General features: G+C 36.3%; 1 protein-coding gene across 1 annotated transcript in view; it reads right to left on the reverse strand.

The window, feature by feature from the left end:
• AHI1 (Abelson helper integration site 1) overlaps positions 1-16,886 on the reverse strand; it is a 247,409-nt gene that overhangs the window by 11,871 nt on the left and 218,652 nt on the right. Inside the window, exons 22-24 of the mRNA XM_044675444.1 lie at positions 9,111-9,216; positions 7,769-7,792; positions 2,222-2,292 (exon numbers count right to left, since the gene is read on the reverse strand). Coding sequence (XP_044531379.1) covers positions 2,222-2,292; positions 7,769-7,792; positions 9,111-9,216 — 201 coding nt within the window. The remainder of the gene's footprint in view (positions 1-2,221; positions 2,293-7,768; positions 7,793-9,110; positions 9,217-16,886) is intronic.

Raw genomic sequence — 16,886 nt, forward strand, 5'->3', positions numbered from 1 at the left:
GAATGGAAAGCAGGCTACTGAAACACTAAAGAGAGTTTAGAGAAAGGAGAGGGTTCATTGCAGAGTCCTGAAGATTACCTACACTTAATAGGCAGAAGAATGATGACCAGGCAGAGGAGGCTGAGAAGGAAGAGCCACAGAACTAGGACTGTGTTAAATAGTGTCTTAGAAGGCAAGAGAGGTGAGAATATCCTAGAGAAGTTAGTAGTTAATGATGTCAAGAGCTGAACAGAAGTCAAGTAAAATGAGAAGTGAGAAAAGGTAATTGGATGGACCAAGTTAGTTAAGAGACTGTTAGAAACCTTGAAGAGAGCAGTTTTAATTCAGTGATGAGTCATAAACCAGATTGCATTGGGCTGAGATGTGAAGAAATAGAGCTGACAAATTTTAGGAGTTTGGCTGAAGAGGATGATAACTTGAGGGCAAGAAAGAGTGAAGCAAAGGATTGGATTGGAAGAATTGAGAATATCTATGGGGAGTTTGAGAAAGGGAGATTGAAAATGAAAGAAAAGCCTCCATTCAGAGACCAAGACCCAAGAAGAGATGGGATATGGAAGCAGGAATACAGGTGGAGGGGTTATGTCTCATTTATAAAATGGGGGTAATAAGATTTTCACTACTTAACTTATGGGGTTATTGTGAGACTTGCAGTTTACAAATCTTAAAGGGATCAGAGATTTCATCAGTGTGCATATTCCCTACTTTGAGGCAAAATGTAAGTCCTCTACCCTCTGGGCACTTGAGCTTCCTAAACTGCTATGGTAGAAGATTCATCAACCTTCAGCAAACCTAATGGGTAATGAGCCTCTTAAAACTTAGCAGGGCTGGTTACAAAAGAACAAAGTTCAAGACTAGTAAGACCTATGAGAGAATTGTATCCCATTGGCACAATCATCAAAAGCTGCCAGTCACCTCCATGCCACCATGAAGCATCAAAGCAGGACTCTACCAGTATTATTGTCTTCATAGTCATATACTTCTCAGTGTGAACTGGGAGATACAAAGGATCATCTAAATATTATATCAGCTAGACTATTTTTAATATTCTTTACCATACTTCCTCCTTCCCTCCCTCCACAGCTAAAAATATTCTATCCTCAAAAAAAAGGCTCCTTTCTTCCCTCCCTTCCTTCTTCCCTCCCTCCCTTTCCTTTTTTTCCTCAACTTTCTATGATTTTTACTGGTAAGGAACTCCCAGTCAGGAAAGTAGCTCTGCCAATAGAGACTTGCACATGAATTCTTAAAACTATTTCCATGCTATAATACTATATAATATGTAGTACCATATGGTTATATGTAGAATCATAATATTTAATTCAACAATGAGTACCTATAATAGATAAAGCAAATTGAAAGAATAAAAAAAAACCCTCAGCCCGAGAGATTTTAGATTTTTGTGGATGGATGAGATAGGCAAGTATAACACAAAAAATGGAGTATAATAGGAACATAGGAGAAAGCTAAACAAAATTCTTTAGTTAAATTTGAGTAGAAAATATTTTCAGCTATGGAGATCAGGGAAGGCATCTTAAAGTGGATAACACAGGAACAATGTCTTCAAGGAAGAGAAGGATTCTGAGAGTAGATATAGAGGAAAGGGCATTTCAAGAATGGCTTGAACAAATATAAAGAAGAGGAAGACAACATATTTAATTATTGGAATAGCCAGTTCTGCAGTTTGACTAGAATACTGAGCCCACTAAAAGGAATAATGGGAAATAGAGGGATAAAGGTAGGATGACACCAATGACAGCCTGCTTTAAAAATGCCAGGCTAAGAAATCTTTATTGTATCCCAGAAGCAGTAAGGAATCACTGAAAGTTTTTGATTTGGGGTGACCTGATCAGACCTGTGCAAAAGCCTCAAAAATTAGAGTTGTCCTTTTGGCAAAAAACAGTCAATGGGAATGGGAAGAGATTGACCAAACATAATTAGAGTTGTGTATAGAACATTGTAGAATGTATAATGGAAGGGTCGCAGGGTGTCTGAGGCTCAGTATTAGGAAGGTCACAAGAAGGAAGTCATTTTATAACTCTTGCCTTAATATGGCTATTCTTGGAGGGCAATTAACATCTATGTTAGATGAAACATTGTTAAATTTGTCTATAAATCAATCAATTATTTTAAATTTAACTTATAATTCTAATGCCATATTTTTAAAAGCCCAGAAATGAAAAAAAGTTTTAAAATTTTTTGAATGAATGGAGAAACTAGCACTTACTGTATTGCAGGTGAATCTAAATGTGTGTCAGACAATTTAAGATCCTGGGACTTGTTGAGAACTTCTGACATCTGCAAAAGATGAAGAACAAGAAAAAAAACAGCAGTAAGGTAAAAAGAAGGAAGATAATGAGGCCAACATTTGTATGCTGAAAACCAACAAGCTTCCTGAATGAGGAGAGAATATACCCATTTTGAAAAAGAATGTCTATCAACTATGATATGTTCACTCCTATGTGGTTAAAAACAAGGAAACAGTTCTCCAACTTGAAACACTCTTTAGAAATAAAATCAATTTTCAGGTGTGTGGTCAAAAGAGTGGGTCACAAATCTACTTGAATGACTCTAGGGACATTATAAGGTGTACTAATTGAATTTAAATGTCAAATATATCTTAGTATTTACTATAGCAGGTCTAACATGATCTCTCGACATTGTACTGTTTCATTAAAAACATTTCAATCTATCATTCTCTTTGTAAAGTGGCAGATAGTATGTTTTATGCAAGATTTCCCTTCTGATAAACATTTAAAAAAATTTAACAAAACCTGTGTACAGTACATTAGCAAATAGAAGAAATTAATTTGCATTCTGGGAATAACTATTCCATTGTCTTTTCTCATTTTCTCCTTTTACCCATTTGAATTTGATTTGACTAGTATTCTGCCTGCTTCTTGTGAATTTCAATGAGCTATATTTACATGCTTAACACCTTATGTATAACCTGTTAATACTGCTACCATTTATTCTTTAACCTAGGAATTAAACAATTAGAAAATTTCTTGGTCTCCATCTAGGTCTGAATTTTTTTATTCCTATTTCCTTAATTATTGTTTAGATGCATGATTGCAGTGCTTTATACTTCATGAAAGCTACAGCACAATGATACTTTTCCATGGTGCATGTCTGGGTCAAACAAACCTTAGGGAAATTGAAAGACTGACTTAATTTGCAGATTTAATGTGATGTCATCAAAATTATAATAAGAATCTTTATAAGATTAGGTAAAATAATAATAAGATTTTTATGGAAGAATATATGACCTAAGAATATTTTAAAAAATTAGGAGAGGGGAAATAGAATGAAAAGTGTACCAGATCTCAAATTTTATAGCAATTCCCTCCAGTTACCTTTTTTTGGGCCAAATCCAATAACCTTTTCTAAGTCTCCATCTTTCTTGATCACTCTGCAACATCGGATACCATTGGCTATTGAGCACTCCCCCAGGGCAGTTAGGTGGCACAGTCGATTGAGTGTTGGGCCTGGAGTCCCGAGTTGAAATCTGGCCTTGGATATTTAAACTAGCTGAGTGACCCTGGGTACAAGTTACTTAACCCTGTTTGCCTCAGTTTCCTCATTTGTAAAATGAGCTGGAGAAGGAAATAGGAAACTACTCCAGTATCTTTGCCAAGAAAACCTGAAATGGGGTCACAGAGAGTCAGACATGGGTTTACAACAACAAAAATTGAACGCTCTCTCTCCTCCTGGATTCTCTCTCTATCCTGGGTTTTTTATGACCCTGCTCTTCATTGGTTCTTTCCCCCTACCTGTCTGGATGCTCCTTCTTAAGTCTCTTTTTCTAGATCATTATCCATATCCCAAGGTTCTGTCTTTGCCCTTTTCTCTGGCTTTACAAACTTAGAATAACCTCAGCAGTTTCTATGGATTCAATTATCATGCCCATGTAGATGATTCCCATCTCTTTCTATCCAGCACTAATCTCTCTCTTGGGCTACAAACCTATGCTACCAACTGTTAGATGACCATTGCTACCTGGATGGTCTATGGACACTCGATACTCCACATATTCAAAATGTACCTCACCATCTATATCTCTTTTCCTAATAAAACTTTCCTAGTTTTGTTAAGGTGCCAATATTCTCCCATACTGCCAGGTTTTTAATGCAAAGGCATAGTTGAATGAATATTCCCTCTTGCTCACTCTTCTATGAGCAGCCAGTTGCCAAGACTTCTCTTTCACGTGTCTTCAATCACAGTCACCATTTTAGTTCAAATTCTCATTAGCTCTCTTCCTTGTCTCCCTTCAGTCTCTAATCTATCCTTCACAGAGCTGCTAAAGAGACATCACCGCCAGGTCAGCCTCTCCTCCAAAGGCTTCTCAGATCAACACATCCAAAACTGAATTTATCTTTTTCTACAAAATCTCCCTTCTTGTGAACTTCCCTATTACTTCCAAAGGCACCAACATCCTCAGTCACTAGAACTCAGTCTCTGTATCATCCTGGTTACCTAATTTTCACTTACCCCCGATAACAAATCTACTGCCATATCTATAAAGCATTTGGCACAGTGGTTGGCTTTTGTGTTTCCATCATCTTTACTGTTTTTCATATAGTAGTATTCATTCACATACCACAACTTGCTGAGCCTTCCTCAGTGGATGCACATTTACTATGAATATTTTGGTGTATGTGAAATATTGTACCTAATAATGAGATCTCTGGGTCATAGGCTCTGGACTTGCAAATGACTCATTAACTCTATCAGTGGTTCCCAAACTTTTTTGGCCTACCGCCCCCTTTCCAGAAAAAATATTACTTAGCCCCTTCGGAAATTAATTTTTTTATTTTAATAGCAATTAATAGGAAAGATAAATGCACCTGTGGCCATCACCAGTCCCCCTGGATCGCTGTAGCACCCACTAGGGGGCAGTGGTGCTCACTTTGGAAATCACTGCTCTAAATCAACATATAATATATTAAAGACAATCTTATAGCAAATTAGTGTAGCTGGATTAGAATTTTTAATAAAAAGCAATAATTTATTTCTTAACACTTTAGAATAGTTTCCTAAGAAAGCAAACACTCATCCATAGTTGCTATCAAGAATGTGAGAATAAGAAATGCTGCATATATCTCTCTATACAGTTAACTGTATTTTATGAAAATCATCGATTTGAAATTTACATATAACATTTAAGCTGACAGAATGTTAAAGTCTTTGGATTATACACAAAACATACAAAATTTTGATAGCCATAAGACCAACACTGGTTTGCAACATTACTTATTTGAGTAATTATTTCTTGTCTAGTATTGATTTTTGCTTTTCCTTTTTATATTTTCTCTTTTCACAATTAGAATTGAACAAATTATTTTTTTTGCTGAGATTATGACTAAATGTCTTAACTCATTATTACATTTCTCATTTTTAAAAACATACTGGATTTTTCCAAGCCACAGAAAAACAGCATTATTTTTAAGAGTAATGATTTAGCAGTATATTTTTTTTAAAAAGTAAAGGACTAAAAAATGGTATTATTGTAAATAATAAATTCTAACTAATCCTATAAAATTTATTAATTTTATTCCATCAATGAAGTTGATTTGAATTTATTTAAAATTTTAAAATAAAAAATTTACTCATATATGTAATGTAGGGTTTTTGCATTGCAATATTAGCCAAGGCAAAGCTATCAGTTGCCCTGGATGGAATGTTGCCGATGGCATGCGCCATGGGCTAGGTGCCAACTGGCAGTTGAGCTGAGACTATAAAAGCCCCTGCAAACCCAAGCCTGGGTTCTGTTTTCCCTAGTCTTCACCCTGACCATTTGTTTACCCTTTTCCCTGGGACCCCAGGTTGAAGGGAGGTGAGGGAGGAGGATCATGGGTAGGAAATTAGAATAGCCTAGATATTAGGACCCTCTTTAAGAGCAACTCAACAATAACTATTTTGATTATCAACTAAATTAGCCAGAAGACCTGATCAATCTCTTGACCAGAGACAGTTTAGCTCTGGCCCAGAGCAGCCAGCTCTCGGTCTGCTAAGACCTTCTTAGGATCTTTGCCAGCATTACCCAGTGAGACCATAGCAACAGCTTAGTATCACCAAGCCCTCTTACCTTGCCTATTCCTTCCCCAGTTTCAATAAATCCCTTAGCCTTAACCAGTGAATCCTGTGGTTATTACTTCACCACCAAGGCTAAGGAGGATAGGTAAGAAGAGAGAATTATGAGCAGTTGAGATTCAGTCTACCCCATTTGTGGGGCAGGAAGTTCAAGCATCCACTTCCTGATAGTCTGCCACCATCCAATAAGAGGCAGTTACCTCAACAGGGAGGGGCTAGTTGCTTAATATTTTAAAGGAGCCCAACAGTTAGTGTAGGTTCACTGGGCACTTAGCTTTTGGGGATTGTATTAGAAACCTGAACCAAATTCATTCCCTGGGTTTTGCCCATCCTTCATAACATCCACCTCAACCTCCCGCTAGACTGGTTACCGGCTCTAAGCCCATTAGTGACCCCGTTTACTACCCTCATAACATATAATATTTAAAATAAAGAACAAGTACAGGTTGGACAACATCTAATTTAAATTTTAATATAGCAATAAATATGGAGAACAATCAAAAACATACACAAATGTATTTTTAATTTTAATTTTTTAAATTTTATTTATTAATTTAATTTAAATTTTTTTTCTATAGTTACATGAATTATGTTCTTTCCCTCCCCTCCTCTCACCCCGCTCCTGTAGCAATTCCACTGGGTTTTACATGTCGTTGATCAAGACCTATTTCCATATTATTAATATTTGCACTAGAGTGATCATTTAGAGTCTACATCCCCCCTCATATCTCATCCAACCATTTGATCAAGCAGTTGTTTTATTTCTGTATAACAAATGTATTAATCTTATAACTACTGCTAAATTGCTTTTAGTTTTCTTCCAGAAATATTTACATAGTATCCTCAAATCTTAGCAATCTTCTCATTAAACAGTCCCCATTCTTTATAAGACTTTAAATATCACTTTTATCTCCAAGACCAGTATCTTTTACCTGATGCAGTATTTCTTAAAGGTTGCAAGATTTTAAATTTTGTGATCTAGGGGAAGACACACATAAGGAAGCACTCTAGGAGGAGCTATGAATTGTTCCGGAATGCTGGAAGGCAATTTGGAGCCATACCTCCCAAAGTCACTAAACTGAGCATACCTCACTACTTGGTTATATCACTTCTAAACCTACACCCTAAAGAATTCAGAGAAAGAAGGAAAAGACCCATATGAATAAAAAAAGATTTAGAGCAGAAGTAAAGAACTGGAAAGAAAGAATATGCCCATCAGTTGGGGAATGATTGAAAAAAATGGTATATGAATATAAAAGAATATTAGTGTAACATAAGAAGTAACAGTGATAGTATCAGAGATATGTAGGAAGACTTGAATGAAGAGATCAGAACCAGAACTGATACGGCAATCACAACATTAGAAAAACAAAAAATCTTTGAAAGACTTAAGAACTAGGGGTAGCTAAGTAGCACAGACCAAGACCAAAGCTGAGGCATCTTTTTCCCCTCAAGCCCCAGTGTGTAGCAGTTCCTATCCACGGGCTTCACTGGAATATCACACTTGTTTCAACTTTAAGAATGACTCCAGTTCTAAGCCAGCTTGAAAATTTATGGATGACCCTTGGGGCATTTCCTTAATTTAATGAAATATCATTCTTATGCAATGTCATTCCAATACCAAAGAGTTTTTGTATTAATCTAAAGTCTATAACCCAGAGTGATTTTTTTTTTCATCTACTTTCTGTGGGGTGGGATGATTTGACTGAGTAAATCAGTCAGACCTGGCCTTATACAAAGAAGATAAAACAGAAGGAAGCTCATCAGGAAATACAAACACACATGATAGTTTTGAAGTAATAGGCCTAATTCATTATATACCTCCCCCAAAAAAGCAAGTTGTACATAATAGAGATCTGCATTTTCATATGTAATCTTTTTTTTTCTATTCTACTCTGTAAATAAAAATGTTCTCTATATGTGTTGTACATTTTGAACAACAAAAAAGAAAATTTAAAATGAAAATATTAAGCTTCTGAAACTACTCTATAAGAAAGTGGCATCAATTTGAGCTATCAAGAGAAGGCAAAAGTATTAAAATTGGGATAGTGAAAAGAATAGATTTGGACTTCAGATGATCTATACTTTTGACCTTGTGTGATTTTTAGGCAAGTTTATTTCACTTTTTGAGGCCTATTAATTTGTTAATGGGGTTGTATAATAGGTACATTTTGGTGATATTTTAGGGTTCGCAAAGTACTTAACATTTATCTTCCTTAAAACTCTACAAAGAAATAGTATAGGTATAATTATATCTGTTTTACAGATGAGTAAACTAAGGCTCAGCTAATTTGAGAGATTCATTTAGGGTCATATAAAGAATGTCAGAGGCATGATTTGAATTCAAGTAACTCTTGAGGCCAGGTACAGAGCTCCTTTTACACCAATATTATTTCTTGGATGATTTCTAGGATTTGTCCTTACACTATATCCTTTGATTCTTTCATATTTGGGTCCTACAACATGATATATTTTTGTGAATGTTTCATACGTTTAAAATGAAATAACTATGCAAATCTCAAGTTAGTAACTTTATTCTTGTTTATTTTTTTGCTTGAATTACATTTTACACTATCTCTTAGAAAAAGTTTCACTGTTTCCACAGGCTGAACTAACACTTATACTATAATTGAATTATAATACTTAAATTTAATTGTTTATATGATTAATATCCATTTTTCTTATTGTTAATGATATCATTAAACATAATATTATCACACAGCTAAGAAGTGTCTGAGGCCAAATGAGAAGCCAGGACCTTCTGTCTCCTGGCCTAGCTATACTAAGCTGCCGAACTGCCCCCTCTAAAAGCTTTCTTACTGGAATTCTCGTTTTTCAAATATCACCAACTAAATTTTTGGGTTTTCTGGAGTAACAAATGCCTGTGAAATCTATTATTTTTAAATCCATGTGTATCTTTGAGAATTAGACAATTCCTGAAGACAACTTAGGGCCTAAGGCTGTGGTGGGGCTCTGAGCCCTAGCACAAGGCAGGGGACAGCACAGGCCTGTTCAAGCCTAACCGGAGGCCCAGGGCCCCTATCCAAGCCTGTGGTGAGGCCCCAGGCTCCATTGCAGGGCAGCCCCCAGTGCACTGGGCTGGTGTAAGCCAATACTCTGAGTCTCAAGCTAAGTCCAACAGTGAAGACCCAAACACTAGCACTACCCAGCAAGGTAGTCTGTGCTTGGTTGATGCTAGCCTGAGGGGAGGCCCAGAGCCCTGCCCAAACCTTCTGAGGCCCCAAGCCCCAGGGTGTGGGCCTAGCTGGTATAGGCCCAATGTGAGGCTCAGTAAGAGGGAGATCGCAGTGAGGCCCCAACCCCCAGTGCACTTGGCCTATGTAAATCCAGAGTGAGGCCCAAAGCCCCTGCCCAGGTTTGAGATGAGGCCCTGAGCCTCAACCCAAGGGAGCTCACAGTGCTCTAAGCCTGAAGTCCTCAGCAGTCCCAAGAGGAGAATGAATCAGTAGAGGGAGGTGGCTTTCAGATCTTCCAGCCCACAGGCCAGAACTGAAACTTGCAGAAACTCAGAACTAGAGCAAGAGACAGAAAGAGAAATTCCATTTAAGGTAACTCTAGACAATATAAAATACTTGGGAATCTATTTACCAAGACAAACCCAGGAATTATATGAACACAATAACAAAACACATACCACACAGAGTCATATCTAAACAATTGGAAAAAACATTAATACCTCATGGGTAGACTAAGCTAATATAATAAAAATGACAATTCCACCGAAGTTAATATAGTTATTCAGTGCCTTATCATCAAATTACCACAATTATTTTATAGAACTAGAAAAAATAATAACAAAATTCATTGGGAAGAACAAAAGATCAAGAATATCAAGGGAATTAATGAAAAAAATGTGAAGGAAGGTGGTTTAGCAGTACCAGATCTCAACCTGTGTTATAAAACAATAATCATCAAAACAATCTGGTACTGGCTAAGAAATAGATTGGTGGATCAATGGAACAGATTAGAGGTAAAAGACCTTAGCAATATAGTGTGTGGTACACCCAAAGATCCCAGCTTTTGGGATAAGAACTCACTATTTGATTAAAAACTGCTGGGGAAAACTGCAAAACAATATGGCAGAAACTAGATACAGACCAATATCTCATACCCTATACCAAGATACCACAATGAGTATATGATTTAGACATAAAAGCTAATACCACAAGTAAATCAGGGGGACATAGAAAACTTTATCTGTCAAATCTATGAAGAATGGAAAAATTTATGACCCGAAAAGAGAGAGATAACATTATGATATATAAAATGAATAATTTTGACAATATTAAATAAAAAAGTTTTTGTACAAACAAAGCCAGTGTAATCAAGATTAGAAGAGAAACAACAAACTTGGAAAAAAAATTTTATAACAAGTTTCATTAATAAGGTCTCAATTCTCAAATGAGTACCTTTAAAATGAATTACTAAGTCAAATTTATAAGAATAAAAGCCATCCTCGTACTGAAAAATGGTCAAAGGATATGAACAAGCAGTTTTCAGATGAAGAAATTAAAGTTATCAATAATCATGTGAAAAAATGGTCCAAATCACTATTGATTAGTGAAACGCAAATGAAAACAACATGGAGGTACCATCTCACAACTATCAGTTTAGCCACTATACCAGTAAAGGAAAGTGATAAATGTTGGAGGGGATGTGGCAAAATTGGGACATTAATGCTTTGTTGATAGAGTGGTGAAATGATCTAACCATTCTGGAGGTCAATTTGGAATTATGCCCAAAGGGGTATGAAACAGTGATCTGGTAATACAAGTACTAAATCTATATACCAAAGAGATTAAAAAAAAAAAGAGAGAGAGAGAAAGGACCAACCTGTAAAAAATATTCCAAGCAGTCTTTTCTGTGGTGGCAAAGAATTGGAAATTGAAAGGATGCCCATCAATTGAGAAATGGCTGAACAAATTGCGGCATATGATGGTGAGTGTTATAAGGAATGATGAATAGGATAATTTCAGAAAAAGCTGGAAAGATTTACATGATCTTATGCAAGTGAAATGAGCAGAACCAGGAGAGTTTTGTACACAATAATAGCAATATTATACAATGATCAACTGTGAAATACTTCATCTACTTTCAGCAATATAATGATCCAGGACAATTCTGAAGAACCTATGACAAAGAATGCTATCCACTTCCAATGAAAGAACTATTTGAATTGGAATACAGACCAAAGCACAGTATTTTCCCCTTTGATTTATTTGGGTTTTTATTTTGGAGTTTTCATTTTCTGAGATTCTTTTCTTATAAAAATGAACAATATGGAAATATGTTTTGCATAACACATGTATAACCCAGATTGAATTACTTACCATCTCTGGGAAGGGGGAAGGAAGAAAAGGAGAAAATTTAGATTATATAACTTCAGAAAACTTATGTGGAAAATTATTACATATAATTGGTGAAATAAAGTATTTTTCAAACAAAAGAATCTTTATGAATATATTCTATTAAGGAATATTTTATAAGCTTACATTTAGGAGGTATTTTTTAAAGAAGATCTTATAAGAATATTTTCTGTTCTATTGGGCCAAATTATTTTAAAAAAATGAATACAATGGATTTTGTGAAGCAATATGACAATTTTGCCAAAGTCTGTTCCCCCTCTCATTTTTTATCAAGGATGCACATGGTAAATGAATAGACAAGTCTCAGAAACAATGCTTAAAACCTAGGCATATATATATATATATATATAAGTTGCTAATTGTCATTTGGTGGTTATACAGTCTGTTATTGCTTTCTAGTGTTTTGGAATGTCTTTGACATGACCTTTGCCTTTAAACGAATCACCTTTTATATGGAATACTAATGTATGTATTTGAGTCAGGCTCAGCTAATCTTGCCAACTTCATTTTCATAAATACCATTTGTTTCCTCAGTGATTAAAACAGATTACTACAGAAGTTCTGGAAAATATGTTACAATTAATATCTATTTGAAGTACTTTAGATTAGAAAAACTAAGTCAATCATCAAGCATTTCATAAACACCTACTATGTGCCAGATTCTGTGCTAGGATCTAAGGAGTTAAGACAAAAAAAACCCAAATAAATTCAATAGTAACTCCCTTCAAGAACCTTAAATCTTAAATACCTTAGAAAATGTAGAGAATGATCTGTTTCAGTTGAGTCTCACGCCAAACTTCCTCTAGATTCACTTTTCTTTTCCTTTATAATGCTTTTTGCTGTCATAAAAGGTGATAGTACTCATAATATTTTGCCAACCTCTTCCATAACATTTTGCAAAGACACCTATATAATGTTGCTTTTGGATAACACATTCTTTGAGACATGAAAGCAATTGTTTCTGTTTGCTAGCTGAGGTAATTTCTGGGTTCATTTGGCTTCCTCGTGGTATTTACTTAAAATGGTTTAAATTCTTAAAGACATTAAAGATGACAAAAGGTAATGCCTTTACTTTATTAGTTTATCATTATTTTGAGCCACAATGTTATAGGTGTCCAGTAGAATGAAGGAAAGACTTGTAATATATATAAATATGTGTATATATATATATATACTTATACATAACCATTCACATACATGTACATGATTCAAAAACAAAGGCAGGGTTTATGTATGCACATGTATGTACACACATAAAACAACGGAAGGCTTGATATACATATAAACACATGTTTATGTATGTATGAGTACATACACTATCATGTAAACATGTATACAGACACACATACATATACATACACATGCAAATAATATCCAGAATGTTTTTCAGCAGCTGGCATATCTAAATTGCAGATAAAAAAGAGTAGTTGGGTTATCTTCTTTGGATACCTCAAAATTATGATAAAATATTTAGTTGACTAATATTTGGGCTGATTTCATAGAGAGTAAAAAAGGTTTCCCGTTCCATGCTATAAGTAACAGCAGTGACTCTCTTCTTGAGAAGGGAAATTAAAAACAAAAACACAAAAAAATTTGAAATACAAATTTTGCCAGTGGCTAATTTTTTTTTCCCAGTAGAAACTCAATATACAATTCTGTTTTGTTTTACCTCTCTTCCTGATCCATTTATTTTAGCTTGCAGCTGAGTAAAAATTTTCCCTGGCATGAGATAAAACATTCCAGCCAACAATGTTGACAGGTAAATGTGTTGAGGCTGCCTGAATGACTAATGTGGGGTGGGGTTCACAGCGCTTGAGAAAAGCTATTAAGCTGATGATTCTGATAATTCAAGTCCAATGGGCCTAAATATGATTATAAAGATGAATGAATGAACTCCAGTTGAATACGTGTTACTGCAAAAGAGGTCAGGAGAGAAGAAAGCTTTAAACGACTTAGTTATCACTGTAGGTTGACACCTGCCAAAGGACACTGTAGAAGAGGGCAATGGGGTGTTTTATAGGCTTCCTTTTATCCAAGAAAATAGTTTTTAAAGAAAGTAAAGACAATATGGTGGTCCCTCACATCATGATTTATATCATTATTATATATTATTTGGGTAACATTTTCTATATTTCCCTGAGAAAATGAACTGAATACAGTTAACATTTTATTTATTAGAGAAGCATCTTAGTGGTATAAAAAAGAGCGTCGGATGTGGCGTCAGAGGACCCAAGTTCAAATACGTTGCTCTCATGAGTGTGAGCTATGTGACCTTGGATAAATTCCTTAACATCTTTAGATTCCTTCGTGTGCAAATGAAGATTGTCAGGATTACAATTCTCTGGAGACTGTATATTAATTTATAATTATTTATTAGACAGTAAAAGTTGAAATTAGATAGAAAGAAAAGCACCTAATTGCAGAGCCGCACCTCACTAATCCGAGCTGCTGCTCCTGTCTCAGTTTGCTAGCCAAGAGAGGCCTGGCCAGGAAAGTCAAAAGGGCCGAGCCTGCTTCTCAGCCAAAGAAAGAGTGTGAGCTGCCACCAGGGAAAGTCTACAGAGCAGGAGGCTCTCCTTCCTCAGCCCCCTCTTGGAAAGCCATGGCTCAGCGCTCCTTTTGGGTCTCTGTTTGTACAGACCAGACCTCCGTCTGGGTCAGAGGCCAGGAGTCCCAGGGAACGAGACAATCATCTTCTAGGACTGGGGAGGCACGAGGCCTCAGTTGCCAGCACCTAAGCAAAGGCTGGGGCTGAGACCTGGGACCAAAATGGATTTTCAAAACTGTCCTTTTGTAGGAATGTAGTTAGGGATAGTCTGGTTTTCTAGGGTTAGTTGAAAGAAGGGAATTTTGAGAGAAGTCCTGGGAAAGGATCCTGGGTAAGAAGGAATTGTGGGTCTACAACTAGAAATAACTGAACTTTACTTCCTTCTTGGATTTTGACCAAGCTTGAGGAAGTTTTTGTCTCTCTGCCTATAATTCCCATCAAGCTGAAGGAGGATTTTTCCTCTGAGAGACTGTCCCTGGAGAGTTGGGATTTCGTGGAGAAGTCCTTGGCATCCAGGTAGAGGATTTACTTGGAGGGAAACAATTTTCCTGAGTCCAGGTTTCATCTGCCAGTGGTCCAGCTGCCAGAATTCCTATTGGTTAAGGTAATCCAAAGCTTGCCATCTATAACTTTGGTTATTTAATACAGCAGCCAAATCCAGAGTTTTTTTTTACCCTTTCTTTCTTATTAATTATTGGTAGTAAGTTTAGATTAACTCAGATAGCATTAGGTGGGCATGGGAGGGTTGGGTTCTTAGATAGCACAGGGAAGATTAAGTAGGGTCCACAGAAGAAAATGAAGGCTCTCCTTCAATAGCAGACTTAGAAGTTGGGTGGAGTTAGTTTGGATAGTGCTAGGGTCCTACCTACCAGTTTCTTTCTTCCCTTTTTAAAATAAACTTTATTTTCATAAGCCAAGGTTTTTTTATGCTTCACTGGCCCTGGGGAGTTCCTAGGTGGGTTGTAATATCTAACACCTCTCTAGGACTCTTCTACAATACACTTTCCAACAGGAATGAGTGGTAAAGAGTTCCATTCATTTCCCACAAAACAGACCCACAAAACATTTCTAGGGTACCTTCTCTTCCTCTGGAAGGAGATTTTTGCAGGATAATTGGGATCTATGGCAATGGCAAGAATCACTACTATTTGTTGCCAGCAAGCAACACAACACAGCGAACTTCAGTTTGGTGGCTCAACAGATAAAGTGCTAGGCTTGGAGGCAGAAAGACCCAAGTTTAAGTCCAGCCTATTGTCATTTTGTGACCCTGAACAAGTCACTTACCCTCCGTTTGCCTCAGTTTTCTCAACTATAAAATGGAGATAATAAGAGCACCTACCTCCCAGGGTGTCTGTAAGAATCAAATGAGATATTTGTTTTAAAAAATAATAAAGTGGGGGCAGCTAGGTGGCTCAGTGGATTGAGAGTCAGGCCTAGAGATGGGAGGTCCTAAGTTCAAATCTGGCCTCAGATACTTCCTAGCTGTGTGACCCTGGGCAAGTCCCTTAACACCCCACTGCCTAGCCCTTATCACTCTTCTGCCTTAGATTCTAAGAAAAAAGGTAACGGTTTTTATTTAAAACACACACACACATACATATAGATATATAGACATATAGACAGACAGACAGACAGATAGATAGATAGATAGATAGCTATAATAAAGCACTTAGTTTAGTATTTGGCACATGGTAAATACCAAATAAATGCTTATTTCCCCTTTAAGATATGTGGGACCTTTCATTCTAAATTGGAAACCTTTGTTTTACTAGAAATTCACACCAATTCTAATAATAATATCAACACTCAGGTGCATTCTTGCTTGGAAAAAATCTCAGTCCTGTGGCCCTTCTTCCCTCTGCCTTGTGCCTCCCCTTTCATCTCAGTATTGGAGTCAATTCTCTATGACTATTAGCTGCAGAGAAGATGCCTACTTTTATCAGTAGACATTTTCTTTATGTGTGATTTCCTCACACTAATGAAAACTAAGGTCTATCTTATTCCTATTAATATAAATAAAACATTTTTATAGTAGGTGATGGTTTTTAATCAGCTCTACACATGTATTATTTGATTCTCAAAAATGGTGACCAATTTTGATTATTTTAACATTCACATTTGGATAGTGATTTAAGATTTACAAAAAACTTTCCACAGGATCACCCTGCGAGGTAGGTAGAAGTAAAATTCTTCTTTTTCAATTTCATAAGTGTGGGAGGTCTCTTGGGGTTGAAGCTGCCACCACCATTGCAAAAAGGCACAAATTCCAAGCACAGTCAGCTGGGCAGCGGATCATCACACAATCATTTCAGTTCCTTTTAAAGATATCACTAACTTAATTTGGTCTATTTTGGCTCCTTTTGAAGCTTGTGCTAATTTAACTTTGTGCACTTTCCTAAAACTCTATTTTTTCATTCTGCTAGAACATTGGATAAATGCACCCCAAAACAAAGAAGATAAAAGTCAGAAGGCATAAATATTATGATGCATAATGGAATTTTACTCATATATAGGTATAATTTCAAAGATGTCATAGGAAAATACTCTATAAATTGTAATGGTTGTTCCATCCCAAATCATATGCACATTCTACACCATACAACACTGAAATTCTACATGACAAATATCATTATACAGTGAAATTCTGCTATGGTCTAATGCACTGGTATAAGTACACAGTGGGACTTTATGGTTGTTGCCTGGTCTTCAGATAAACCAACTAACATAGGTAAAAATTATGATTTCATATTACCTTATAGACTAAAGGGAGGAAAGTCTTCCTTTCTTCCCTTCCCTCCCTCACTCCCATCCTTTATCCTTTCTTCCATTCTGTCCTTCCTTCCTCCCTCCCTCCCTCCCTCCCT

The sequence above is a fragment of the Gracilinanus agilis genome, chromosome 4 (genome assembly GCF_016433145.1).
Source record: "Gracilinanus agilis isolate LMUSP501 chromosome 4, AgileGrace, whole genome shotgun sequence".
NCBI classification, from domain to species: domain Eukaryota; kingdom Metazoa; phylum Chordata; class Mammalia; order Didelphimorphia; family Didelphidae; genus Gracilinanus; species Gracilinanus agilis.